The sequence below is a fragment of the Ciconia boyciana genome, chromosome 12 (genome assembly GCF_034638445.1).
Source record: "Ciconia boyciana chromosome 12, ASM3463844v1, whole genome shotgun sequence".
In the NCBI taxonomy this organism is placed as follows: Eukaryota; Metazoa; Chordata; class Aves; order Ciconiiformes; family Ciconiidae; genus Ciconia; species Ciconia boyciana.
Window position 1 is genome coordinate 24,344,080 of NC_132945.1, and position 27,316 is coordinate 24,371,395.

At 66.6% G+C, this 27,316-nt stretch overlaps 2 protein-coding genes across 3 annotated transcripts; both read right to left on the reverse strand.

Annotated features, from left to right (window-relative positions):
- Positions 1-2,410: 2,410 nt before the first annotated feature.
- PIN4 (peptidylprolyl cis/trans isomerase, NIMA-interacting 4) lies at positions 2,411-3,830 on the reverse strand. The gene is made up of 4 exons (XM_072877455.1): positions 3,584-3,830; positions 3,406-3,470; positions 3,144-3,263; positions 2,411-2,610 (listed from the first exon to the last, which is right to left on the reverse strand). The coding sequence occupies exons 1-4, from the start codon at positions 3,621-3,623 to the stop codon at positions 2,452-2,454; spliced, it is 384 nt and encodes a 127-aa protein (XP_072733556.1). The 5' UTR covers positions 3,624-3,830; the 3' UTR covers positions 2,411-2,451.
- A 1,038-nt stretch (positions 3,831-4,868) lies between these two features.
- NHSL2 (NHS like 2) lies at positions 4,869-25,296 on the reverse strand. Of its 2 annotated transcripts, XM_072877448.1 has the most exons (8): positions 25,161-25,296; positions 14,172-14,324; positions 13,184-13,320; positions 12,827-13,031; positions 11,690-11,821; positions 8,138-10,336; positions 7,901-8,033; positions 4,869-7,443 (listed from the first exon to the last, which is right to left on the reverse strand). In XM_072877448.1, exons 1-8 carry the CDS (start codon positions 25,222-25,224, stop codon positions 7,131-7,133), a joined length of 3,336 nt encoding a protein of 1,111 aa, XP_072733549.1. In that variant the 5' UTR covers positions 25,225-25,296; the 3' UTR covers positions 4,869-7,130. The 2 variants fall into 2 exon arrangements, with proteins under 2 accessions (XP_072733549.1, XP_072733550.1); XM_072877449.1 differs by lacking the exon at positions 11,690-11,821.
- Between the last annotated feature and the right edge of the window lie 2,020 nt (positions 25,297-27,316).

The window sequence follows — 27,316 nt, forward strand, 5'->3', positions numbered from 1 at the left end:
AGCTTGCAGCCCTGGCTTCATCTTTCTGCCCTTCAGATTCTGCCACTGCCTCTCTCCTGAGAGGATGCAGAGAGTGTGGTTCCATGGCAGCCGCATGCAGTCTAAACTCAAGCGGCTGTAGTTCCTCTCTCCTTGACTGGAAAGAAGCCGATTTGTTTGCCTGAACGTCACCTACCATTTGGGTGAGCTGGATGCTGGTGCAAAGGAGAGAACAGAACTACTGCAACCTGGTTTTAAGTTGGTATGAGAATGTACTTGCTGTGGAGGAGAGAAAAAGGTGGTTGCTGCTATAAATCCTCCAAGCAATGGAGGGCAACACACCATCTGCCTGGTGCCAGGTCTAACACCGAATGTGGTACTGCAGAAACCCTTCTGCTCAACTCCCTGCCAGGCTGCCCTTGCTGTAGAAGGGGCGTGTAGGTGGGGGGGTTGCAGAAGGACGGGAATAGCAATTAGATCTTGACTGCTGCAAGGTGCTGAACACCTCAAAGCTTTTGGTATTGCTGGAGGAGTCGAGGAATTCAAAGGAGTCTCTAGTCTGACCTTGTTTGCTGCCCCCCCCCCCCCCCCTTATTTCCCTCTGAGTAGTACAGTAGAAGCCTGCTCTTGCACAAAGGCAGCAGGAGGGGGAAATACTGGTTTTAAAGTTTTGAGCTGCTTTTCCTCTAGTAAGGAAGTCCTCTAACCCTCTTCACATACACAGTTTAGCTGTGGTAGATTAAATATTTCTCTCTGGTACTGTAGGCATGATGAACCGGGTTTGTAGTTCAGAACCATGCAAGCTTAAAGTCAGAAGAACCTTGTTCCAGCTCTTAGCAATGCTCTGCCTATCTGACTTGGCCCTCTGCCACCACACCGAGATAAACTTGGCTGGGCTACGCTCATCACTGTGACCATCTTCTGTATGGTCTTTCCTTGTGACAATATGGCAGCGAATTTTGATGCTTTCCTCATGCTGTGTCCATGTTTAGTGCCTAGCAAGTTTGCCTGCTATATTACAGTGTGCTAGCAAGGGACACTTTCACACCTTGCTGAGTTTTGCAGTTTTTGGAGAAGAACCAGGTCTGCTGAATTTGAATCCTTTGTACTAGGAGACATGACAAACACAAACAATGATCCTGTTGGTACAGGAGATGTGCCAAAGTGCTTTTGCTAATAGGCAGAACAAAGCTCTGGTAGCCTGGAAACAAGTAGTTTATTAATAGAGCATTCCTTAAATGAGGCCACATCTGCGCTTGTACTGTAGAAAGGCCTGTCTGCCTTTCGTAACAAAATATTAATGAGCTAGAGCTTTGTTAATCGTTCGTTGGCCTCTCTGAGTTTTCCATTCTCTTAACAAAACAAACACCCGAAAAGCGCGTCCCAAAGGAGGGAGGAGAAGGACCTGTCCCGGTTTTGGTCTCACCTCTTCCTGGATCTTGGGAAAGGCCTTTTGTTCTCTTTTTCTCCCCAGCTCTGAGCCCTCTGACACTGCACAATGCTTGTCTGCAAACAAAGCCGGTGTCTGTTGCTAGAGATGTGCCTAGTTTCAGTGCCGTCCTTCAGCAGGAAGGGGATCACTGCACTGGGATATTTATCCCCAAGATCCCAGAGGTAGGAGCTGTCTCATTCGCATCAATCACGCTGTCCTTCAGGCAGTTTTACCAGGATGAGGCGCAGCCTGCTAGGCTTGAGACAGGTACTGCACGCCTAGCAGTAGGGGAGGGAATGCAGGAAGCGGCAAGCAAGCACTTAGTGGCTTTTCTCTCATTCAAGCCTTAGTTACACAATTTCTTCCCCCAGCTTCGAGTGGATCAGCTGTAGCGTAGGTGTGGGTAACTCTGTATGCAGGAGGACTCCTTTCCCCAACTCCCCCACTACTGCTCAGCTGGGGTGCCTCCAGCCCTGGCCTGACCTACACCTCTGCTGGGTAACCTCAAGAACAAGCCGCCTGCCCGGGGCAGTGACCACGAGCTCTAGCTGTAGCGTTACCCACCCTCTACCAAAGGGACTGTCCTCCCAGTCCAAGTCAGAGCTCTGGAGCAGAAGCAGTAGCGCAGAAGCTGTAGCATAGGAGCTGTCTGCATCCGCACTGGCGAGGATGGGGATAAAGATCAAGGCCCTGGGGAACCCCTCTTTCCCCTTCTGGATCACTTATGTTTGCAGATAAAAGCCTGAGCACCTTACTCAGGTGGACAGATCATTGTCTCCACAACAGGAAAAGCAAGAGGCTGGCCTGCCAGATAAAGCAGATTTCAACAACTGTGAAAAGCTCTTATTTCACCTTTTCCAGGGAAGGCTTTACCTCTCCAGGCAGGGCTCTGTTCTCTGCCAGCTGTCACCTGTGCATCCTGCCACAACGGCAGGGACGGCCGGCTGCCTCCAAGCATGCTGACCGACTTGCTCCAAGGTCAAGGTGTCTGGGAAGCTCTTGGGATTCAAGCAGTCAACAAGGTAATGGTCACTTATATTTTATTTTCTGCCTTCCACCATGATAATGTGGTACCCAAACTTTGTTTTGACAGGAGGGTCTGTATATACTGGCTTGTCCATGCTGCTCACGGGCAAGGCGAATGCTGCTTCCTGGAAAGGTCCCACCATGGAGCCTCTGGTCATCCAGCCCAAGTCTCCCTGGAAGAAGGAGCCATCAGGGTTAAGCTTTGAGAATCTCATTGCAACAGCGGCTTTATCAGCAGGGAGGGCGGGTGATGTGGCCATGGGACAAGAAACCTGTCCTGGCAGCATCTGTCTTGGCAGTGTGCACCACTGTGAGGGAGGACAGCACGCAGAGGAAGAGCTCCTCACGCGGGGCTGCCTCTCAGCAAGCGCTGGCTGGCTAAAGCCACGGCAGGCTTGGGCTCTGCCCTCCCTGAGTGTTGGCCCTGCTGCCATGCAGGGCTCGTGTGCCTCAGCTCTGCTGCAAAGAAGTACTTACGGCTCAGATACTGGCACCTACTTGGCGGTTAAGGCTACCCCTGACCAGCTTGCCAGCCCTGCTGGGGGTGCGGTGCTTGAAGCTAGCGAAGGCAGCTTTTTGAAGGCTCCCGGGAAGGAGTTCCCCACAGCAGCGTCCGTCAGGCAGCGAGGGCCAGCCGGAGAGCAGGTTCCCCCGAAGGCCGCTGCCCGCTCCCCTGCCCCGAGCGGCCCGCCGGCACGGCACCTACCCCTTGCCTGGCTTTGTCCTCGCTGTACTGCGAGGCCACCTCGCTGAAGCGCTGGCCGGCCTTCAGCTTCTCCATGGCCTCCATGGCTTTGCCGTGCTTCTCGCAGAGGATATGCCGCACCTGGGGGGGGGGGGAGGCGAAGCGGGGCCGTGGCAGGCGGGCCGGGCCGGCCGCTGGCTGCCCCGGTGCCGGGGGTGAGCGGGGAGACCCCCCCCGCCGCCCCGAGGGGCCCTGCCCGGCCCCCGCCGCCCCCCGGGCTCACCTTCACGGCGCTGCCGCCTCCCTTCGGGCCCTGGGCTTTGCCCTCGCCGCTGCCGCCGTCGCCGCCTGTGAACGCAGCGCCCTGAGACCGGCCCGGCCCTCGCCGCCCCCGGTGCCCCCCGCCCGGGCCGCCCCAGCCCCCGCCGCCCCGGTTGCTGCCGGCCCGCGGCCCCGCTCACCCTTGCCCGCCTTGCCGCCGCCTTTCGCTTTGGGAGCCATCTTGCCGCCCTCAGGCCGCGCCGAGGCCCCCGGGCTGCCCGCGGCGCGCCGGGCTGGGGCTGGGGCTGCCCCTGCTCCTGCCCCTGCCCCTGCCCTTCACCTCCGCCCGGTGCCCCGCACCCGCCCCTGGCCCAGGACCCCGCGCCGGGCCCGGCACCGGCACCGGCAGTGCCCGAAGGCCGCTGCGGCCTGGGCCCGGCGACCGCCGCGGGCTGTCCCCGGAACCCGCCCCGGCTGTGCCCTGCGCCCTCCCGGCACCCCGGGCTGTGCTCAGCACCCGGGGCTGTCCCCGGCGCCCACCCCGGGCTGTCCCCGGCGCCCAGGGCTGTTCCTGGCACCCACCCTGCCTACCCCCAGGACCCCATATCGGACCCCAGCCCCCCCCTCCATCCCCAGCACCCACCCAGCACCCTGGGCTGGCCCCAGCACTCTGCCACCCTGGGCTGTCCCTGCCACCCGTCCCACCTGCACCCAGGACCCCAAGCCTGTCCCCAGCCCTCCATGCCATCCCAGCACCCACCCTGGCCTGTCCCCAGCACCCACCCCGGGCTGTCCCCGACACCCTGCAGTGTCCCTGCGCTCACCCGGGGACACACGGGTGCGTGGCAGACGCTGTGAGGGGCCCCGGCGGATGGGGCTGCGTGGGCCCCACGCTTGCCAGCGTCCCCTGGAGCCACCCGGGAGGTGTCAGGGGGTGCCCATCCCACCCCTCCCCAGCACCCTTCCCCGGGGCCCCGGCCCCCTCGGCAGCCGCAAGAACCAGCACGCACAGGCAGCCTTCAGCAGGGAGCAGTTTACCAAGCTGGCGAGATTAAAAAGTACAACATTCAGAAGTACGCACCATGGCGGGCCGGCCCCCGCCCCGCAGGACCAGGGGATGCCGCCGCCGGCCGGGCTCTCCCCGGGGACCGCGAGCTGCTTTTCCCACAGTGAAGCAGCTGCAGAAATGGTTCTGCGTCCGCAGCCGGAGGGAGGAGGAAGCAAGAGGCAAGGGACGAGCTCTCAACCCGGAGCCGGCCGCCTCCGCCTGGAAGCGCCCGCTCCTCCGGCCGGGGAAATGAGGATATCCGTCCCACGGCCCGACCCGCGGCTCAGCAGCCAGGATTCACCCCGGGCCTCCCAGACATTTCTTATCCGGTAGCGGACGACCGCTTTCGCTGCCAACGGTGCTGGGTTTTTGCAGGGGTGTCCCCCCCGTGCTTGTCCCCAGCCCGCTTTGCCGGCTGCCGTCCCCCGGCCACCACCTCCACCACCACCAGTTTCCTGAGCAGTCATGTGCAAAATGTACCCGTCCCCAGAGCTTCCCTCTCCCGTCCCCAGGGCCCCATCCCCGCCACGCCAGCACCCTTCCGCTGGGCCCGGGAGCAGCGGGACGGCTGGGTGCTGTGGGATGGAGACGAAGCATGGAAATTTGTTAGAGCTTTTTTTTTTTTTTTTTTTTTTTCCTGAGTTTCTCAGCCTGGATCTTAATTACAGGCTTTAAATCTGCAACCCCGGGAGAGGGAAGGGAGCAATGTGCAAGTAACGGGAGGGAGGGGAGGGGGGACCAACCGCAAGGAGAGCAGAGCCTCTTTTAGGGTCACATCTGGACGGGGAGCTGTCTGCGGAGGGCTGTGCTCCCCGCGGGCCCAGGCAGCGTGCAGAGCTCCCGGGGGGCAGAGACCCCCCCAGACCAGCCCGGGCCCCTCGGAGGGGCAGCTGTAGTGCTGCCGTGGTGCCTTCCTTTCCCCACCGCTGCCCAGACCCAGCCGCATCGCTCTCCCCCACGCACAGGAGGCCTGGGGCACGCCGGAGCTTGCAGAAATATATCAAGAAATAAAGCGGAAATTTTCCTAAACACCCTGTTTCTCTGTCAGCCGCAGTCTGGCCCTTTCTCTCTTGCTACGGGCGCGCGGCCACGCTCGTGCTCTGAGCTGGGGCTGGCATTTCCTCCCCGTCCTGCCCTCCTCCCGAGCTCTGGCTGCCCCTGCCCCGCTGCCCCTCACCGTGGCCTCCGTCACTGACAGCTGGGGCTCCCATGCTGGAGCCAAGCCAGGAAGAAGCAGCTGGGGGCGAGGGGGACAAATCCCACCCTGTGCCCCGGGCAAGGGCTGGCACCGCAGCCAGGGACGTGCAAACCACCCCTTTGGCAGGGCTGGGCAAGGCGGCGGTGCCAGCACTGCACCCCCCTGCGCCGCCGCGGCACGTGCCACCGCCTCGCAGCACCCACACGGACGGGGCGCGGGGTCTGCTGCATGCCTCGGCAGCACGTCCCAGCCCACGGGACGCTCAGGGGAACGCAGTCTGGCTGGCTTGGGGACCTGCGGGTGCCAGGGGGACGGTGGCACTGCCAACAGCGCTCTCTGGACAGCGGTGGGGTGCAGCCCCTGCTTTGCCGATGGTGCTGGCACGCATCCTGCTCGGCCTCGCACAGCTCCCCTGCAGCCAGCAGGCACGGGCGGAGCGGTGGGTAACCCCGGAGGGACCCCAGGAGTCACCTGGGAGGTGGCTCAGGTGACATCTGGCTGGGTTTGCCCAACAGCTCGGCGGCAACCTAGGACCTCCAGCGGCTGACGCGGCAGGCGTTTGCAGGAGACGCTGTCGCAGGGTACTTCGGTGCGATGCAAGAGGCAGAGCTGGAGAAGGGCTTCTCCGGGCAGCGCTGGCCTGCCGCAGCCCGCCCTTCCCACGGCGGCAAGGCCACCCGCACCCCACGTCACCCGAAGTCGGCAGCCCGGTGCAGGACCCGCTCGCGTGGGGAGGCTGGCGGGGAGCGGGGAGGCTGGCAGACCTCTGCGTGTGGTGCGGCCGGCGGAGCAAGGCTCCCCGGGGCTGGCGGCAGAGGCAACCCTGGGGTTTGCTTTTGGACCGAGAGCTGAGGAGCTCTGAAATGCAGCATTTTGGGGGCTTTCGAGGGGCCAGGTTTTGGCTTGAGGTCGTCGCGCTGGCTGCGGACGCCGGGGTGCCCATTCCCCGTGTGGTGGGGAGGATGCTCAGGACGACGAGAGGGAACTGCTTGGGGCTCTTCCAAAGCAACCTCAATTCCAGCTGGCCCCCTTACGTCTTCCCAAAGTACATCGTGTATCCAGCCGAACTCAAACCCGGGATCTTTGCCTGGGAAACTCAAGGTACAATGTCAAATGAAAGAGAATAAAACATCATCACCACAGTGCATTAGAAAAGCCATTTAAAGTACCACATGCCGAAGTGACCAAACAGTTTCAAGCTAGCTTCGCTGCGGGCACTGAGCGACGCCGGGGGCTGCAGTCCCGCTCTGCTTCCCGAGCAGGCGCCTTCGGTCCCGGGAGCCGGCTCAGCCGGGGATGGTCCCAGCCATGGTGCTGCCTCTTCCCTCCCGGAAAGGGCCCAGCTCCGCCACAGACACGGGGCCTTGGGCTCCGAATGCTGCCCCTCCGCCGCCGGCTCTCCAAGGAAGAAACAAAAGCAGAAGAAAACCCCTGGCAGGACACATGGACTCAGTCAGGCAGCCATCTCCAGCCCTTCACGGCCAGAAGGGACCATACAAGGTTAGGGCTGGCTCTTGGTGCTGTTTGCACCGTCTAGCTCAGGGGCGAACTCCGTAATGACCCTCCGAGCCAGCGGGTTTGTGGTCTTGAGCAGTTCGGCAGCAGATGGCCGGGTACCGGGGCTGGTTTTGCTGCTCTTCTTCTGGAGCAGGGCTTTAAAGTCTTCATTCCTGCTGGAAGACTTCCCGGTGCTGCCCGCTGCTGCCGGGGACTCGCCGGTTGGGGAGCCCGAAGTCTTTACGGGCGAGTGGGAGTTGGGCCGGCTGCCAAAGGTGTCACCAGGCTCTTTCCGCCCCAAGACCTTCCTCTTCGACCTAGGCACCAAAGAGACATGCGGTGGGAGCAGCCCCGGGCGGGAGCTGCCACCGCTCTGGATGGGGCGAGGTCTTGCAGCAAGGGGCACGATGCCTGCCCGGCTGTGGCCGTGCCTGCTCCGCTGGGGCAAGAAGACAACTCGTGCGTGGCAGGTGATGGACCTAGCTACTGGCAAACGCTCTCCTGGCAGCTAGGTCCAACTTGCCCCGAGGCCGATGGAGCCGTGGACCCCCCCCGCAAGCTGGTGACCCAGCCTGGCTGCAGGCTCAGGGTGCTAAGCTCCGAAGCGCTTGAGGCAGCAACAGCCAGGTTGTCCCCCAGTGTGAGCATCGGCCCCGGGGTGTGGAAAATTTAAGGTGTCGTGGCGGGGCGGACGCTGCGCCCGGCCCCGTGACCGCGGCAGGATGCAGGAGGTGCGGGGGGCTGTGCCCACCCGGTGCCATGAACCAGCCCTACCTGTGGATCACGGTGAAGAGATCCTCAGTGGTGCGGGATGTCACGAACACGTCGTCGTCCTCCTCCACGATGGAGTCGGCCGTCTTGTCGCTGGCGAAGCTCTTCTCCTCCGTGCCGGCCTCCGCCGAGCTGCCTGTGGACGGGGAGGAGAAGGCAGCCGTGAACCGCCCTGTGCGGGTGCAGGGGGACCCCCCGTCCCCGGCGTGGAACCCACCATAGGAGCAGGGAGAACCTCACCTCGCTCCCAGGCGGGGTCGCCAGCTTGTGCTGTGCCCTGGGCCTCTGGGGACGGCAGGTCCTCGGCGTCGGGGTTGCAGCAGGCGGGGTCAGCGTCCAGCGTGATGATGGGGCTGGGGGTGGGTGCCTGGTCCCCCACGCCAGCTCCCAGCTGCGCCGGGGCCGGGGCGAGCGGCAGGTAGAGCACGCTGGGTTTTTTGGGCACCGGCGGCGGCACCTTGGCCTTCCTCCGCTCCCCCTCGCCAGCTCCGCTCCGCTCTGGCCGCGGCTCGTCCTCCAGGCTGCCCTGCGAGAGCCGCCGGGGTCCCGCCGGGGTCGGGGGCAAGGGGGACTCCCCCGGACCCCTCCTCAGCTCCCCTTTCCGCAGCACCACGAAGCCGTCCTGCAGCAGCCCCTTCTCCTTGGTGGCGGCGCCCGGCGGGGACGTGGGGGACAGGGGACCCTCCTCCCGCAGAGCTGGGGGCTTGGGCAGGATGCTCGGGGGCCGCTTGGCCAGTGGTGGCTTCTCTGCCACGGGCGGCTTCACCTTCCTCTCCGGCCCCAGGCAGGGGCCACGTGCCGGCTCCTCGGCATGCTCTGGGCCGTCGGCGTTGTCCTCCAGCTCCGAGCGGCTGACGGAGCGGAGGCGGACGGAGCGCAGGTCGGACTGCGTGACCACCGGCATGATGGGCGTGATGGGGCTGGTCTTCTGGGCCAGCTTGGTGCCGAAGGTGGAGTCGGAGTGGTGCCGGCTGACCTTCGTCTTCCCCTTCAGGGAGATCTTCAGCCCCGAGAGGTCAAGGTGGGCAGGCGGCGTGAGCGGCAGGTCGAAGGACAGCCTGGACTTGGGGCTCTTCTCCATGGGGGACGTGGGGGGCAGCGAGGATTTCCTCTCGGGGACCAGCGGCCTCACCCGCACCTGGTGCGGGGAGTGCCCGAGGATGGCGGAGGTGGGAATGGTGGGGGTCGGGGTCTCCGACTGGCTGGAGTACCCGCTGGATGGGGACATCAGCCCTGTGGGCCTGCCCGGGGAGGAGGTCTTGAGGTCTGCCTCGGCGGAGAGCTGGGAGGGTGTCGTGGCCCTGGAGACGGAGGGGGACGTGAGGGACTCGGAGCTGCCCCGTGCCTTGGCGCACTCGATGGCCGTGGTCCCTGTGGTCGTGCTCGAGCTGGAGAGGGACCGGTAGGGATCGCCGGCCTTCCAGTCCGTGAGGTGCCACTGGTGGGGGGTGGCCGTGCCATCGGGCTCCCTCCCCACGCTCCCCTGGGGGTCGGCGTGCACCAGCCGGTGGCCCTGGGGCTCCGGCGGGATGCAGAGGCTCTTGGGTCGCTGATCCTTGGGCAGCACCGAGCTGGGTCCCGTGGTGGCATCCTGCCCCTCTTTAATCAGAGAGACGCTGCGCGTGGGCGGCGAGGGCTTCTTCTTCGCCTTCTTGAGGGAGATGCTCTTGGATCGCCGCCGCCGCTGGCCCTCCTGCTCCAGCCCCAGGGAGACGTTGTCGGTGCTGGTGCTGCCCTCGGAGCTGGCGCTGGGGTAGCCCAGGGCGTAGTTGGCGCTGCCGCGCCGGGTCTCGGCGTACGCGATGTCCACGGAGCAGAGGGAGCCCGAGTCGGTGGGCACCGACAGCGACCGCTCACGGAACCGGCACCCTGCCCGCTCCACCTCCAGCCGCACCGGCTCTGCCGCCGGCTCTGGCTCCTCTTGGCTTCCCGGCAAGAAGTTCACCTTGGCTTCTTGGCCCTCGCACCTCTGGCCACCTCTGGCGGTGCCGGGGGACTCGGGCACCGTGCCGGAGAAGGAGCTGGGCCCGTTGCGCTCCTCCGCGGCGATGAAGAAGGAGGCGGTGGCGGCGGGCGAGCCAGGGCTGGGCGACAGGCTGGAGCTGCCCGGCGAGGCGCAGGCGGGCCCCTTGCCCTGGCCAGCGGCAGGGCTGGGGGGACTCGTGTAGCCCAGGGCACTCCAGGGCGGGGGGAAGGGGGTGCCCTGTGGCCCGTTGCAGGTGCCGGCGCAGGGGGTGGCCGCGTTGTCCATGGCAGCGGGCGGCTGGCAGCAGCGGGCCCCGAGGTCACTGAAGGTCTTCCTCAGCGGGGCAGAGAGGGGCTGGTGGGGGCTGATCTCCTGGGGTGCCTTCTCCCCGCTCGCGGCCTCGGGCACGAAGCTGCAGGAGAGGGACTCGGCGATGGGCGCGCGGGTGTTGAACGTGGGGCCGTTGGCGTTGCCTGCGAGGAGAGACACAGCCTGGGTGAGCATCGTCCCGCTTCTCGCTCTGCCAGTGGGTCGGTGGCACGGTCCTGCCCCGTGTGCCGTGGGGCCAGGACTGGTCCCGCCCCACGGCCGATCTCTGCGGCTACATCTCTCCCCAGGCATGAAACGTGCCCGGGTGGACTGGAGGGGACGGGTCAACGCCCTCTTACCAGATGCTCTCCTAGCCCCTGCATTGGCGTGGCCATAACCCAACCGGGGACAGTCCCTGGCCTGTGTTAACCCTCGAGCCTGGAATCTGTTGGCTGGGACGTGCCGTGGACAACTTAGCAGCCATGGCAGGTGTCTCCATCCATGGGGACATCGGCCCCACGGCGACCAAAGTGCTGCCGCAGTGGTGCCCCGTGGTGGGGACACAGATGGAGACCAGGAAGAGCAGAGCAAGGCATCGCCGCCCGGGTCGGGGAGGGACGCGATGGCTCACGGTGCCACCTCACCTCAGGACAGCCTGGGCGGGGAAGGGCCTGGGGACCCCGCTCAGAGCACGCCCAGCAGACCAGGATGCTCGAGGCTGCAGCGACTTGAGGCCTGAGCGTCTCCAAGGGAGGAGCCGTGACAACCTTTCGGAGGTTTGACCACTGTCATGGGGAAGAACCTTCCTCATGGGAAGAACCTTCCTGACGATTCCCCCTGGTGCAGCTGGTGCCATGGCTTCTCCTCCTCCTGTCCCTACCTGCCTCCAAGAAGAGGCTGGCTCTGGTTTCTCTACACCTCCCATAGGGGACGGCACGACAAGGCCTCTGAGCTGGGATGGCTGCTGTCCCCATAGGGTCCAACACGGGTCCCTGGCCGTGCCAGGAGTGCTACCGGCACCCTCAGCCGTGCGGGTGCCCTTGGCCGCCAGCGCAGGCCAGCTCGCCAGCCCCAGCAAAGACGCAGGCAGGGTGCGTGCCCTGCAGCTCCGGCACCCTGCGTGCGAGGTCTGCCCGCAGCTGGGGAGGGTGGGCACGGGGCAGGAGCTGCCAGAGCTGAGGCTGGGTGACTAGGAGAAATTTCGGTGGCCTTCCCGCCCCATAAGTGTGCAGGACCCCGACTTGGGGTGAAGGGGCTGTCCCCGATGCCATGCCAGCCCCGGGGCCAGCCCGGCATCACCAGCGTGCCCAGCACCTCGGTGCCCCAGGAGGGAGCAGAGCCAGCGCGGTGGCCTTTGCCTCCCCAAGGCCAGGACGTCCCTGGGGAGCCCACGTGTGCGCGGGCTGGCTGCCAGCCCTCGGGGCGGCTCTGCCCACTGTCAGGGCAGCTCCGGTGGGTGCCAGCCCTGCCCTGGCACTGCCAGGGCATGAAAGTGGCTGCGCGGTTCTTGCCGTCACCTTGGTCTCGCAGGGACAGGTTAGGGAATCCGATAATGGTCCGTCTACGCCGCAGGGTGGACTTGGGGTTCATCGCGGTCTCTGTGTTAAACAGGGAGTGACGAGCACTCGCGTGCCTAGCAAAGTGCTGCCCTGTAGCCAAAACAAACACGCTGTACGTGGTGGTGCCGGGAGGGGCTGCCGGGGCAGGGGCTTGGCCCCCCTCCATCGCCGTGTGTCCCCTGGGTGTCCCCCGGCCTGGGATGGCGACTGCAGGCAGGAGCGTGGGATGGCAGGAGGGTGGTGAGCCATGCGGGGTGAGCTGCACGGGAGATGGAGGCATGGCGGGCGCTGCCGGCCGGTGGGAAGACGGAGATGCCGCACATGGAGGTGGGATGCACGGAAAGCTGTGGAGACCGGCCCCGCTCTGCGCGACAGGCTCCGGTCTGTGTCGGTGAGGCCGGACCCCGCACCGCTGGGCTTCGTCGTTAAAGGGGCCGGCGGCGCTGAGCCGCTCTGGGGACACGGACACGAGGAACAGCGGGGCGGGGAGAGGGACCAGCGTGGTCCCGGCACATCTCTCCGTCGTGGAGGGAAAGGGTGGAAAGACATCTTTTGCCTTCAGAAGGTGCACCTTGCTCAGCCGCCGGCCCCAGGCTCCTACCTGGGGGCAGAGCGCGGCACTCCTGCCTGCAAGGATCGGGCAGGACCGCGCTGCTGGGAGCTGCAGCCCCGTGAGGATGGACAGATGGACGGACAGACGGACAGACAGGTGAGACAGGCTGGCCGCATGGAGCGTGGCGAGAGCCAAGGTGACCACAGAACTGGCTGGCTGGACAGCACGGTGGAAACAAGAGACCGGACGGCGGCATGGCCGGTGGATCAGACGCACAAAGCGGAGGATGGCAGGCGAGATGGCTGGGAATGTCGGACGCCAGCGTGGCCCTGCCGTCCCCTGCTCTGCCCCCGGCGCCCGCCTGGCTCGCAGGGACACGGGCTCGCAGCCCAGCCCCCCCTCCCACCGCCGCGCACCCCGCCACAGCCGGATGCTGGGGCGCATCCTTGCCTGCATCCCGCATCCTCCCCCCGGTGCCGGCTCAGCGCCGGGGCTGCCTCTCGCACCTCTCCCCGGCCCGCGCTGTGGGGGTGCCGCCCTACCCGAGACGTTGATGGGGACGATGTTGGTTTGGACGGAGCAGGACTGATGCCACTGCTTCTCCTCCACGGTGGGCAGTGGGAAGGCCCTGGTCCAGGCCGGCTGCTTGTCCGGGCTGGTGGGGAGGCTCAGGGAGGCGTCGGGCAGCCGAGCACCGAGCGCGGTCGTGCCAGCAGTCTCCTCTTCGGCTGCTCGCCGGCTCGAGGGCTGCGGGGGAAAAGGCACGTGACGCACCGAAGGGACGAGGGTGGGACGCAAACGGCTCCCCCCCGGCCTCGCTGCCTGACCAGCCACACCAACCCCTCTCCTCCGGGCGATGCTGGGGCTGTGCCCCCCTGCCCCGCCGCCCCGGCACTCACCATAAGCACAAACTCGAGGCGCTTGGCAGGCGGGGGTCGGGGCGACGGCTCGGGGGGGTTGTCAGGGGGCAGGTGACCGGCGGCGCGGAAGGTCTGCCCGGTGACCCTGCTCTCGGCGTACTGCTCCTCATACTCCTCTGCAAGAGAAACGGCACCTGGGACCCTGCTCCAGCTGCCGGCTGGGGGTGACAGCTTTGCCCCCAGGGCAGGAGGAACACCAAGGTGTGCAGCTGTCCGGCTGTCTGTGCCTGGGCTGGCTTGCTGTCCCTGCTCAACACGGGCAGCTCAGGAGGCGGGGAAGGGAGACCCCAAGGAGGAATGCCGGGGTGGGGGGGGACCCCGGCAGCCCGTCCCGCTCCTCCCAGGGGGCTGCCAGGGGACGCGGCGGGTCCCGCGGGGAAGCAGAGCCCCGCTGGGGACAGCCAGGAGGGAACTCAGTGTCTCCCCATCCTGTAATTGTTGAGTTAATTAATGCCGGTTGTTATGGCCTGGCAGAAACCAGGTCTGCTCGGGCTGACTTAATGAGATTACAAGCCGGGGGAAGGCTGGGCTGCTGATCTAATCGATGCCTGCAAAGCATCCGAGCCGAGGCTGCGTGATGGCTTAGTTAAGAAATTGGAAGGAAACAAAATCAACGGCCACGCTGATCTGGTTAGACAGATCGGCAGCTGGGTCTCCAAGGCTCTCGTGGGCAGAACCGCGCCGCGGTGGGGCTGGTCTGCGCCCCGGCAGCCCCGGCGGCTGGTCTTGGCCCCAGGTGCTTTGCCACACGCAGCAGCGACCTGGGAGCAGAGATCAGACAGGGGCTGCTGGAAGCTGGGACCCCCCGGGGACCCAACTTCTACAGCTTGGTGAGGTCCGAGGAGGGGCTCGGACACGTGCATGTGGGAGATGACCTCGCCGCTTGCACGGCGGCCGCGTACCCAGGGCAGTGCCCGTCCCTGCCACGCTCACTCAGCCCGCCGCCGGCCCCTCTTTGCCCCGCTACCTTGCAGCAAGCTCTGGAGGTTGAGCTGGGCCTCCTGGTGCAGCTGCTCCATGCCCGGCGGGCGCCCGGCCGCCAGGAAGACGTTCACCGGCTGCTGCCATGACAGCTTGGCGTGGGCGGCTTTCTTGCTCTCGAGGTCCAGGTTAGAGGTGGCTGTGAGCGGGAGGGAGCAGAGTGAGAGGGAGGCGGGCAGGCGGCTTCCCCGCAAGCGCTGCTGCGGGCTGCCGGCCGATGCCACACCGGCACAGCACGCTCATCCTGTCCTGGGTCTCTCCAGGAACGCGGGGACTGGGACGTGGCCGTGTCCTGCCCCAGCGAAGCCGCCCAGGCAGGCTGCTGCCGGGCGGGACCAGACCCCATCGCCGCCACCGCTGCTGCTCTGGGGGCTGGACGCCGTCCCCACGGGCGGCCAGAACAAGCCAGGAAGGGAGCAGGGTGAAATTGGGGAAGGAAGCAGCCCTGTTGCCCTGGGTGACTGCCCGGCTGCTCCTGGGCACAGGAAACGCCTCACGCTCCGGTGAAGCAACCTCCTGGCTGCAGAAGAGCAGAAGTTGCAACCGAAAAGGAGGGAGCGAAGGGGACATGGTGCCTTTCATCACACTGGTTTCAGCCTGCTCGGCAAGGTTAACGCGCCCTGCCCCATCCGTGGACGCCCCGCAAAGGTCTCCTGGGAAGGAAACCTGTGGGGATGGGCCAGGTGCTCGCCCAGACCCTCTGAAACACCCATACGTGTGGGAAAGTCCTCGGGAGAAGGATTTGGGCTTGCCGGGGAGCTGGCCGTGCCGGGAGCTGAGCAGCGGTCCGGCAAAGAGGCTTTGCCGTGGGAAGCCCTGCAGCCCTGGCACCTCCGCTCCGGAGCAGCGCTGGCCCCGAGCGGATGTGGGTTTCCTACCCAGTGCGGTTTTGCGCCAGAGCCAAGGGAGTGCCGCTGCCGGCACGCTGCCTGCCGAGCGCATCCGAGCCCCGACCCGGGCAGTGAAGGCAGAGAGCGGGTTTGTGAGCTTTCAACAGGGGGCTCATGGATGACCAGGGTCTCACCCCTGGGGATTTAGGGCTAATCCTTCTCCAGCTGCCCCTGCTGTGGGCGGAGGGACAGCCGCTGTCAGCACCGGGCGCTGCACGAGGTCCTGTGCCTGGTGCCACCCACCGGGCTGGGCATCACCCCTGGAGACCGGGCTCTGACGTCCCTTCGCCCTGTCTGGTAGCCAGGACGTTCCCGCTCAGCAGCCAGCGCCGCTTCGTCCGCCTGGCCAGGGGGATGCGCATCCCCAGCTTGGCTCACGCGTTGCAGGGAAGGAAGGGCGGCAAGCGCGGGGTGCCAGGGGGCTGAGGGCTCTGCCCGCGTGCCCCTCCCCATCCCCATCGGTCGAGGCACTCCTGTTACCCGTGTGACAAACACTTCCCCTCTGCCACCCGCAGCGCGCGGGGCCGCAGGGTGCCCGTCCCCAGCGAGCACGCCACCGCCCCAGCTGCCAAAGCATCCTGCTTCGTGCCAGAGCCCAGCCGAGGTAGCGACAGCGATCCCGCTTGCCTGGGCGAAGGCTGACGGCCCAAAATGGGGTCGGGCTCCCCGGCACCCCCTGCACAAGCCACGTCCTCCTCTTCCTCACCGTTGGGTCAGCCGTGCCTTGGCCTGCCCAGCACTGCACCCCGAGCATTAGCCCTGCCGCCCATGGGTGCCGTCCTGCCCGCGGGTGCCGTCCTGCCCACCCTTCCCCCCGCTCCGGCTGACGGAGCAGCAGAGCCTGCACAACGCCCAGCACCCGAAAGCAAGGTGCCACGTCCCTAGCCTAGTTACTTTTATAATTTGTGTTACCATAACGACATGCCTTAACACCAGGCTTTTTTTTTTTCCCCTCCTTTAAATAATTTGACTCGTTTCCATATCAACCAAGAGGTGTCGGGGCGTGTGTGTGTGTGTGTGTGTGTGTGTGTGTAAACCACACTGAGGCTTCGCCCGGCTGCGGAGCCCCATCCCGGAGGGCAGTGCCATGCAGCCGGGGATGAAGTTTTCCCTGCTGCAGGGGAACGCAGCCCCCTTTTCTCACACAGGAATGTGGCTTTTCCTCCTCTCGCCGCCCAGTTTGGTGCCTGCCAGGTGGCGATGCCCGGAGGGGCCGGGGGTCCTGGCAGAGGTGACGACGGCAGAAGGAGCCCCGTGCCCTGGCCTCTGGCTTGCCCCGTGTGGCCGGTCGTCCCCCGGGGATGGGAGCTGGGAGCCTGGCTGGGCACGGGGCAGGGTCGGGGCATCTCCCTGAAAACCTGGCCCACAGGGCTGCAGGAAGGGCGGCGGGGGCACGGGGGGGCCAGGGCCCATATGTTCACCTCTGCAGACCCCGGCCCCCCAACCCACTCTCTTTGGCGAGGTGGGGGCTCCACTGCTGCCCCCTCCATTTCTGAGCACACCCCAAGGGCGGACCCACACCCCGGCTCGCTGCACCCCTCCGCCTGGCTCGCACAGACCCAGCCTTCGGCCTCAGCGGGTGCTGATGCTCCTCGCCTTCCACCCACGCGTTCCCCGGCGGCCACCCACGCGGACCCCGCGGAGCTACGCAGCGTCCCCCCGAGGCTCAGGGACACCCCCAAAGCACAGACCCCTGCTGTGCCCCCCCCTCCCCGAGCCGCCCCGCACCAGCATCCTGCCGGGGGGCAGCCCCCCTCCGCCCTCCCCGGAGCCGCAGTACGGGGGCTTACCTCCGCAGCCTTGGCCCCGCTGCCGGGGCACCCCCGGGCACCCACCCCACGGGCTCCAACCACGTGGGCAAACTGCAGCACCGAAACCCGGGGCCACCCTGGGCGAAGCGGAAGCGTGCGGAGGCAGCTGGCGAGGGGGGGCCCAGTGCCCTGCCCTGCCCATGCGAGCTGCAGGCAGGGAAGAGAGGGCAGCAGGGCCAGCGGGCACGGGGCAAAGGGGGGTCCCTGCCCTACAGCGCTTTCCACCCTCTGCAGACACACGCTCATTTGGGAATGCAAGCGAGCCGGTGCCGTCCCGAGCTGACGCAGGCAGCGGCGCAGGCATCGCTGAGGCGCCGGCAGGGCTGGTTTCATCTTCCCAGCAGAAGCAGCAGCTGAGGAGAAGGGGTGGGAAAGGGCGGATGAGCCAAGCATCCCTCCGGCGGCCCAGGCCCCCCAAACCCGCGCCCCGAGGGCTGCACCGTGCTTGCACTACCCTGCGCGCAAGAGCAAGCGGAACACCCTGATGCTTTGGCTTTTGCTCCTTGGGAGCAGTCGCTCAGAGGGTTTTTTGGGCACAGCCCCGGCAGCCACTCGTGGCCCAGCATCACGCGGCGGCTCCGCGATGTGGTGCGAGGAGCCAGCGGCCCGGCTTGCGGCAGGGGTGATAAAGCGGTGCTGCTGCCAGCGCTCCCGAGGGCCGGGCTGTTTTCGGAAGTGGCCCAGTGCAGGCTTGACGCAAGAGCAGGTTTGGGGTGTCCGTGCAAGCCGCAGCTGCCACCTGCATCCGTGGGGCTCGGGACGCCCCAGGCAAGCCGGAGCGCCTGGCTGGAGGACACGGCAGCCGGCGGGAATGGTGCAGCCGTAGCAGAGCCTGCTGCCCTTGGCAGTGACCCTCCTGCCAAGCTTATCGGTGACAGGCTCAAAACACGAAATGCCTCCGAGGGGGCCCCCGCCCCATGGCAAATGCCTGCGGGAGGCGAAGGGTGTCCTGGGAGAGCAGAGCTGGAGGGCCGGCTCCATCCCACACCCCCCCAGCGCTCTTGGCCTGAGCCTGGCCAGCCTCGCTGCTGGGGGGAAACTGAGGCACAGCTGGCGGGGGGGCTCACCCCGCACGCAGCTGGCCCCAGCTCCCTGCCGGCGTCAGTGCCCACTCCCTGCCCCGGGGCTCGCAGAGGGGAGCAGGCAGCAGCCCCGGCTCTGCCTGCAGACAGGCGCAGGCACGGGCAGAGGTGGTAGGACAGGCGGCTGGAGGCCAGGGCTGCCGGAAGCTGCTCCCCGCGTGTCCCCGTGTCTCCCAAGGGCCCTGTCCCCTCTCGGGGCTGCAGGCCGGCAGCAGCGAGCTCTGCCCCTCGCCCTGGGGCTGGAAGCAGGGGCAGCGCCGGTGGGCAGGGCCACGGCAGCGTCCCGCTGGGACCGTCCCTGCCAGGCTGCCCCGGGCAGGGGTGCGAGCCAGCGCCATCAGCCGCAGCGGGTGCTGCTACCTCTGGAACAGCTTGCAGAGTCTTACCGAGCGTGAGCGAGTGGTCAGGCTTGGGATGCCGCGGCCGCTGAGGGTGTATAAGGACCGGGGCTGAAGCCAAGGGGAGTTTGCTCCAAGGGCTTCACTCTCTCCTGGGAGAAAAGCGTCCCTGCAGGACGGCCAGCCGCAGAGCGCAGAATACATGCCCTCCGTGAGCATCTCCCCGAGTCACCCCCACTCCACACCAGCATCCCTATTTACCTACTGCCCAGGCATCCCGAATCCACAGGGAGATATTCGACAGAGCCATCAGGAGTTGTTTCAGTTCAGGCCGAAGCTCCCGTGAGATGATGCCTCTTGCTTGAGCTCACCGCCAAACTTTTCCTTCTCAAGCTCGCTCCAAGCGAGCGGGAAGCGCTGGCAGCGCAGACGGTGCCGCTCGGCTCCTCGCTGCCGATGCAGAGGTACCAGAGGAGTGATGTAACGGCAGCAGCAGGCGATGCACCATTAGCAGAGCAGCCATGGCAACGGGTATCGGCACAGCGGCAAGCCAGCCGCCGGCGCCGCCGGTCCTAGCACACCGGAGGATGAGGACTGCAAACTTGGAGGCTGAGACTGATCCCGACAGCAACCCAAACCCCACCGGCAGGAGCCGATGCGTCGCAGTGCCAGCAACATATGCTGCCGGCTTCGAGCAAGTGTCCCGGCCTGCCGCCGGCACCGCGACTGCTCGCTCCCGGCGCGTGCGGCTTGATGACATTCCCTGTGGTATGGAGCCAAAGCGCACGCTGCTCTGCGACGAGCGGAGAGGAAGAGAAAAGAGCAAACAGCGGGAGCTGGCAGCGGCCGCAGAAAGCACCTCCTGTCCCAACTCACCCCCCGCTGAACTCGGACCCGCCGGTCCAGCTGCCCCGCTGGGACTGGTCCTGCCTGCCTTGCCACAAGCGCTCGCCACGCGCGGGCTGGAGCGTGCCCCTGTCCAAATCCGGACCCTCCCCGGGACGTCGTCCCTCTGTTACGCGTCTCGTGGACGCATCTCCGAGCCCTCAGCGAGGCAGGGCCATCCTTACAGCCATTTGACCTTCTGGTGGTTGAGGCCGGAGGGGCTGGAAGCTTTTTAGTGGGGTGCCCATGCCAGGATGCCAATGTTGCCTGGCACAGCGAGTCTGTGTGCTCCTGCACAGGTGCCTAGCAGGACCGTGGGGCACTGAAGAATAACACCACCCTGCTGCACCGAATCTGCCGGAGGCTCTCAGCTGTTCTCACTCTCCCTGTTTAACGTGCAATCAGCTGGTTTTTGGACTGACGAGATAACGGCACGGCAGAAGTTGCTGGCAGGGTGGTGGGTTTGGCAGCTGTGAGGATCACTCAGCTCGTGGGGAGAAGGTTTCTATTAAAACCACCAGCAGCAAAACAGTCAATAATGTCACTGTCCACCAGTAGGGCTCAGAGTTAACAGTGTGCTAGGGCACTCTGCCTGCCTGGCCCTGTGATGAGATCCGGTACAAGAGATAAAAGCCCTCTTTCTCCAGCCAGATCCCAACTGATCCGTCACCTTCGCCTCAGGCCTTGCATAGGGCAGGAGCGGAGGGGACGCGTGCGCTCCCCACAGATGGTGTCAGCTGTGACCCCATACAGACAGGCCAGGGGAGCCTCCTGCGGTGGGGTGCCCTGCCACGGTGGCAGCAGGGTGACAGGGGAAGAGCTGACGCTGGTCAAAGTCCCCGCGAGCTGCGGCACCGCTGGTTTGGTGACCGCCCTTGAGCCTGGCAGGTGGAGAGGCCGGGTGGCAGGTGGGGGTCACCGGTGAAAAGCCGCGCCGGGTACATTTGGCTCCAGCAACACGAGCCGGGACCCTGTCAGGGAGTTTTGGCAGGCAGGGGAGGTGCGTGTGCTGCGGGGAGGACTTGGCCGGTGAGCCCGGCACAGGAGGAGCCCCGGCACACCATCCGCCCGTGCTGCAGGGACGGGAACTGCCCGTGGCCGGGCTCGCAGCGGGGCTTGGCCTGGTACCGCAGCCGGCCAAGATGAACTCAGGCCGCTCCCTGCCAAGGTGCCGAGAGCCGCCGCTCCCGAGGACGGAGCAGCAGCCCCAGCACTGGCGGGGGCTCCTCTGGGCTTGGCCACGGTTGCTCTCATCGCTCTGCCTTTGCCATGCCAGAGCCTGGCCAGACCCGGTTCCCTGCAGCAAGCCATCAGCCACGGGTGGCAGGACCAGACCCCTCGGAGCCCTCCTCCCAGCCCCGCTGCAGCTCCCTAGCAGCCTGGCTTCCTCCTCGTATCGCAACCCTCGCTCTCGCGTGCTTCCCGGCCGAAAAAACAGGCGCGAGCCTTTCCCGAGAGCCTCAGGAAACGCGGCACGGCAACCTGCCAGCCCCAGCCCCAGCCAGTCCTTGGCACCCCGGCACAGTATCGCCACGTACCGCGGCCAAGGGCACCCCCAGGCACAGGACGGCTGAGGCCAGCTGCCCGCTAGCTTTCCCTGGTGATGTCCCCAGCCTGGCCAGGACGGTTTGGCAGCACGTGGATGCCCAGGGCAGCGCTCGCAGCTCTCCCAGGTGCATGGGCTGCCTGTACCGGAGAGGCTGCAGCCCCTTGCCGGGCAGGGGTGCTTCCAGGAAAGCACCGTTTCCCCTGTGCCCGGCTGGTTTTACACTCCGCGGGGCCGGGACAATGCGAGGAAGTCGCCTGAGAGGGGAACGTGGCCAGGCCCCAGGACAAAGGGGCCCGAGACGTGAAATCAGCCACAGCAGGAGCGACGGCGAGAGCGGCAAGAGCAGTGAGAGCGGTGAGAGCAGCGAGGGCCCCGGCTGACTGCGACGGGGGCTGACCCATGCTCCCGCGGTCCTCACTCCTGCCTCCACCAGCAAGCAAGAGCTGCCGGGAGGGTACGGCACCAGAGGGCCGGGCAGGACCTGTCCCAGCGGGGCTCAGCCCCAGCCTGAGGAGTGGTTGGTGGGATGCGCGGGCTCTGCGCTTCTCTTGCTTTGTCAGAGAACAAGGACACCCCAACGGGCTGGGGAACGGGAGCAAGGATTTACCAGGGAAGGGGACACACCACAGTCGAGGCCAGGCTGGGAAAGGCGGGACAAGACCCACACTGCCGGACAGCTCCGGCCCCGTGGCTATCGCACGGCCTCCGGAGATGAAAGCCTCCGCATCCCCGTGCCCGACAGGTCACGCCAACCCGGGGTCTTGCCCTGCAGAGTGAGGACACCTGCAAACTGCGCCGCCCTCGCTGCCCGCTCCTCTTGGAGGAGGCTGCCCCGCTGCCTGCCCCTGCCCGCGCTGCCTGACTTACCTCCCCGGTGCCAGGGTGCCAGGAGCCACTCTGCCTTGGCCATGGCTGCGGGCGCAGGCGGGAGGGTGCTCGCTCCTGCCGCCCGGGAGCCCTTGCTTCAAAAACAGGCCGAGAGAAGTGAGCTTCCTCTGCCTTCCCCGCCTGCGGCCGGCTCCAGCCCGGGGGGGAGAGGAAGCGACCAGGAACTGGCTGTTTGAGTCAGCGCCACAGCCCATTGTCCCGGCCCCGGCCCCTCTTCCTTCCCTGCCACCGGCCAGGGGGAGGGATGGCGGAGGGGCCGTGGCTTCGCGCAGCCCATCCTCCGTCCACCCACCCCGTCGGTCGGCAGTTCGCCCGGGGGTCCTGCAACGGCGGTGGGTCGGGGCAGAGGGGCTCGTCCCTGCTGCAGTGCCCGGAGAGGGGACGGGGTCCCGGGGGCTCGCCCTGGCTGAGCAGAGTCATGGAGCCAAAACATCCCCCAGCCACGGCCAGAGCAGCAACCGGCACCGTCTGAAAGCCACGAGTGACTTGGGGGGCACCAGCGCATGCTGGCTCGTCCCCCCAGCAGAGTACGGCTGTTCCTGCACGTCCCAGCTGCAGCAGCCACCAGCGTCCTCACCTGGAAATCAGCGCCCCGGAGCCTGCCGCTGCCTGCTGGCTGGGTCGAGCTGCCTTCTCCCCCCAGGCTCCCTACACTTATTAGCTAAAAAATGTGGGGGGCCTTTCTGAATTCACCTGACTTTGCCCTGGAAGCTGCAAGAACCCCCAGAACTTCCTCTCGCTTTGGCTCCTTCCAAAAGCCGCGAGCAAAGGCTCCTTGGGGAACACTTTCCCAGCGCCCCAGGGGTTTGTAAAGCTGCGCCTGCTTTTCCCGGAGGACGGAGGCCTCTGGGAGCCAAGACTGCAGCAGAGATGGGAATGCAGCCCCGGGCCCTGGCTTACTTCGGGAAGTGGCTTTGGGGCCGCTGGGACAGCGCGGGGAGCACGTGCCTTGCCGGGGGCTGGTACCACCCACCCCTGTGCCCGGCACCCAGCGACGCCGCAGACCCAAGTGACGGGGTGCGTAAAAGACGGCAGATACCAGCGGAGTTCATTTTCCCCCTGGCAACCCAGGCAGCACTTGCACGTGGCTCCGACAAACGGGGGGACAAGGAGACCCACCCCAACGGCCGGTGCTTCTTCGGGGACCCTCTTCTGTGGTTATCGTGCCAGCTGAGGACAGACGCAATAACTGGAGAGCTGCCTCCCAGCCCCACCAGGCCATCGGGCACAGAGACCTGCCAACTCATCACATCAGTTCCAGCAGCCTACGAGCACGCTGCCTTCTCCGACGGGCCCCTCCAAACACTGCCACGCTTGCGAGCAAGCATCCTGGGCTCAAGAGCAGCCTGCTCGGCTCTTCTGACGCGCGAGGAAGGGGTGCACGGGAATGCGAGCCCCCACCAGCGTTAAGAGGAGCATCAAAGATACGTTTTGGCCAAGCGGGCAGAGCTGAGGTTAACATGCCCCAGGTTCATGGAGCCTTGCCCAGCCTGTCGGGACATGAGGAAGGCTGGATTTTAATGATCAGGGACACCAATGTAAAGACCCCTCCCGGCGTTGCCCTGTGCACGGGGCAGAAGAATGATCCTGCCTGAGATGAGCCAAGGTACCTCCTGGTACCGCAGGTCCCTGCCCTCCTCTCGCAGCCGGCGGGTGTCCCACCCTGCCAGCGATCCAGACCCACCGCAGGGCTGCTTCTTATCAAGTTTCAGCTCCCTCCCCTCGGCAGATAAGCTCCAGCCTGAACCCGACGTCGCCTCTCTACAAGGAAGCCTGCGTGTAGCTGCTCAGGAACGCCCAAGCCATTGAGGTCCTAGCAGCCCCAAGCCTCAACGGCCTGGGAGCATCCAAGTATTTGCCCGGCTTCATGCCTGAGATGAGTTTTGAGCTGACCAGTGCCAAATCCCATTCCTCCCTGCCCCCAGCAGCCAGGCGCAGCCCTGTCATCTCCCCAGGGGAGGCCAGGCACCAGGAGGAAGATCTGCGGGAGATCTCCGGGCTGGCGGGGAGACGCGCCCTGCGCCCGAGGACAGAGATGAACCAGCTTCGGCGCAAAGCCTGGCCTCGCAAACCTCCCCTTGGGCCCTTCCCGGCAGCGCGGGGAAGGCTATTTGCAGCTCCCAAGAATCCCTTTGAAGATGCAGAAGTGCAATTAGCTCCTGTCCCACTCCAAGCCGCACCGGACAGTTGCAAGGGTGGGAGAAGCAAGCAGGGAGCAGGCTGGCATCCCGTGGCCCCCTCGGAGCCCAGCAGCCCAGTTGCTGCCCACCTCCTGTGCCCCGTGAGACAGGAGCCGAGGGCGATGTGCTGGGCACCGACTGGCGCAGCATCCTTCATCCCTCAGGACCCGCCAGATCAGCGTCCCTCCTGATCCCCCTATGCAACCCGAAGCTCTTTTGCCCCGTTTCAGTCCTTTGCAACAATCGCTACAACGGCGGCTGCAAAATTAGACAGAGACAGGCTGTACTTCCACCCCCTCTGCCCGCTAATTATTAAGCTGTGATAGTCACTTGGGCTGTGACAATCACTCCCCATTTTCTTGCGGCTTCTATGCAATTTCCCTGAGGTCTCTCCCAGGGCTGGCAGCTCCCTGCTGCTGCCTGCACCTCTGTGTCCCGGCTCTCAAGCCAGGCAAAGGGCAGCGGGCACGGGAGCCGGGGCCGGCGGAGCCCGGCACGCAGCGTTCCGGGGCACACGGGGAAACAGACCTCAGGTGGGCCGCTGAGCTAGGAGCCGTGGCAGACCCCAGCATCCCGGGTCTTCTGGCGTTTCCAGGAGCTGGGCTGGGTCAGGGAGGGGAGCCCGAGTCCCGGGTGTCTGGAAAGGGCTGCTGAACTGCCTGGGCCAGCCAGGTGGGGACAACGGAGTGACCGGACAGGTCCTGCCTGCTTGTTCGACCCAGCTTTTTCAGAGGGCACCTGCGCTCGGCTGCCCGCTCCCGGCTCAGAGCGAGCCCTCCGCTCGCCCTGCTCCCCCCAAATGCCCCCTGCAGATTTGCAGGGCTTTCTCCCTGCCTTAGCTCATTTGTGGTACGAGGTCCCTCCGAGACACCCACCGCCTCCGCCGCCGGTGGGAGAAGGGGGCTGGGGGCGCGGGGGGCTATGCAGGCAGGGGCTCCCCGCCTGGGCAGGACCCGGCTCCAGGGCCAGCAAGCGCAAGGCCTCCCCGCTGCCCGGGGCCGGCTCCCGCTGCCCGGGGCCGGCTCCCCGTCGTCGGAGCCGGCTCCCCGCTGCCCGGGGCCGCGGGTCAGCACCTGTTCCACACGCCGGGGACCGCGGAGGGCCCCACGGCGAGCCCCATCCCTCGCCGCCCCTGCCAGCGAGGCCGAGCCTCAGCTGGAGGTGACCTCTCCCCGCGTCCTCCAGGCGACCCAAAGGGGCCGGCTAGCCGGGGGCCGCGGCAGAGGCCTCCCCTCGCCTGCCCTCCCCTCCCGCCGCAGCCGCAGCCGGCCCCATCCCGGCCCGCGCGGCCGGGGGGCGGCGGGGGCGGCGGGGGCCGCGGGCCCGCTCCCGCCCCGTCCCGTCCCCGGTACCTGTTGCTGAGCGCATCCTGCCCCGCCGCTGGCTGCGCGGCGCCTTCCGCTGCGCGTTGCCCATCCTCCGCGCCGCTCGCCCGGCCCGGGCGGTCAGAGCGCCGCCGCCCCCGGGCCGCTCCCCGCCGGCTCCATGCCTCCCCCGCCGCCGGGCCCGCCGCGCCGCGCCGCCCCGCCGCGCCGAGCGGGGAGGAGCCGCCGGGCCGGGCCGGGCCGAGCCCCGCCGGGCCGCATCGCATCGCGCCGCACCGGGCCGCCCGCCCCCCCAGCTCCCCGCCGCAGCGGCGCGGCGGCCGCCGGCCCGACCGCCCCCTCGGAGCCCGCCCGCCGCGCCGGGGCCGCCGAGCGGGCGCCCAATGGCGGCTGCCGCGGGGGGCGGCCGGGGGCAGCGGGGCGGGGGGCGGCGGGGGCCGCGGGGCTGGGCAGCGCCCGGGGGCGATGGGGCTGGGTGGGGGGCACCGGGGCTGGGCAGCACCTGTGGGGCGATGGGGCTGGGTGGGGGGCACCGGGGCTGGGCAGCACCCGTGGGGGGGATGGGGCTGGGTGGGGGCACCGGGGCTGGGCAGCACCCGTGGGGCGATGGGGCTGGGTGGGGGGCACCGGGGCTGGGCAGCTGCCCGGGGGGGATGGGGCTGGGTGGGGGGCACCGGGGCTGGGCAGCACCCGTGGGGCGATGGGGCTGGGTGGGGGGCACCGGGGCTGAGAAGCATCAGTTGGGCGATGGGGCTGGGTGGGGGGCACTGGGGCTGGGCAGCCCCCGGGGGTGATGGGGCTGGGTGGGGGGCACTGGGGCTGGGCAGCCCCCGTGGGGTGATGGGGCTGGGGCTGGGTGGGGGACCCAGGGCTGGCCCTGCGGGGTGACAGGCTGAGCAGGGCATGGATGGATGAAGAGGGCAGGGAGCATGGCAGCTCCGAGAGCAGCCTGAGCCATGCACGGGTGCTGTGGGAGACAGGAGGGTGTGGGGTGAGCTCTTGGGGCTGGTGCCCCGTGAGAGCCATGGGACACTGCAAGAGCCAGGCCTGTGGGTAGCGGGGGTCTCTGGTAGCAGAACCGGGGGGGTCTCTGGCTGGCAGCACCTCCAGCAGCCCCATCCCTGACACTGAGCATCCCGGGCAGTGCCACATCCGCACAAGGCTGAGCTGCGCTCGGGGCCCCCCCCATGAGAGGGCTGCACGCCTGCATCGACTATTGCCCTTGGGCTCCTTCTTCCTCCAGCCCAAACCTCACCATATCCCTCTGATGGGGAAAAACCCACTCCCCAGTCGGGGGAAACTTGCTCAGCGTGCCCCGGCTGCCAGCAAGTGAATGGCCCTTTGCACCCAGGAGCCGGAGGCGCTCGGTGACGGCTCAGCCCAGCCGCTCCGTCCCAGGCTGGAGCATCCCTTACACGCCGAAGCTCGGCATCCGCGTAGCGACAGAAAGGACCAGAAAGCGCTGGGAGGTTGTTATGGAAACAGCCACAAATTGGATCAGTACTTGGCGCAAGGAGCGGTTTGTGTGACTGATGTGGGAGCAGGTGGGTGTGACAGCCGCAGTGGTGCGGGGGCCCCGCGGTGGCACCCCCGGCTCCCGCAGCCCCGTGCCGTGCCCCCGTGCCGGGGCAGGGCTGTGGCAGCGCCTCGGCTCGTGGGGACAGCCCGCGATGGGGCCGCAGCAGGAGCTGTGGGCAGCGCAGGCATGCTCCCACCTCGTCCTGGCTTCCGCACGCTCTCTGGGAAGACGAAGGACCAAGGTGAGCCTGGGGTGGTTTGTAGAAATACCAGCGAGAAAATCTTTTCTCCCATTCCCCCAAGCCCCCAGCCGAGCCAAGGCACGCGCTGTCGAGCCAGGCTGCAGTGGCACCTCTGCAAACGGCCCCATTGTGGGTTGTGGGGTCCACGATCCGACAGCACGGCCGTCTTTCCGCACCCCGTCCCGGGGAGCCGAGCAAGCTCCCCATCGCTCCTAGCTACTCGTCATCTCTTGCGGTGAAGCCCTAGACCCCGAGTCCTCCTCCGAGCCCTGTGGGCGCATGCAGCTTGCCTGCGTGTTCCCAACTGCGCGCTTCTTGCAGCCCAAGCGAGCTCCCCGCGCGCTACGAAGTGGCTCCTGGACGGTCCTGCCCACCCGCAGCACCGGGGTCAGGGTGCTCCGTGACGGGGCCAGCGAAGGAGGA

Coding starts and splice junctions, on each gene's coding strand:
- NHSL2 (XM_072877448.1), bottom strand. CDS start 25,224: ATGGGCAACGCGCAGCGGAAGGCGCCGCGCAGCCAGCGGCGGGGCAGG. Junction 13,032..13,183: donor GCCTCGAGTTTGTGCTTATG/GTGAGTGCCGGG, acceptor TTTCCCCCGCAG/CCCTCGAGCCGGCGAGCAGC. Junction 10,337..11,689: donor CCTGTCCCTGCGAGACCAAG/GTGACGGCAAGA, acceptor CTCTCCTCGCAG/GCAACGCCAACGGCCCCACG.
- PIN4 (XM_072877455.1), bottom strand. CDS start 3,623: ATGGCTCCCAAAGCGAAAGGCGGCGGCAAGGCGGGCAAGG. Junction 3,264..3,405: donor GAGGCGGCAGCGCCGTGAAG/GTGAGCCCGGGG, acceptor CCCCCCCCCCAG/GTGCGGCATATCCTCTGCGA. Junction 2,611..3,143: donor AGGACAAAGCCAGGCAAGGG/GTAGGTGCCGTG, acceptor TCCTTCTTCCAG/GGAGACTTGGGCTGGATGAC.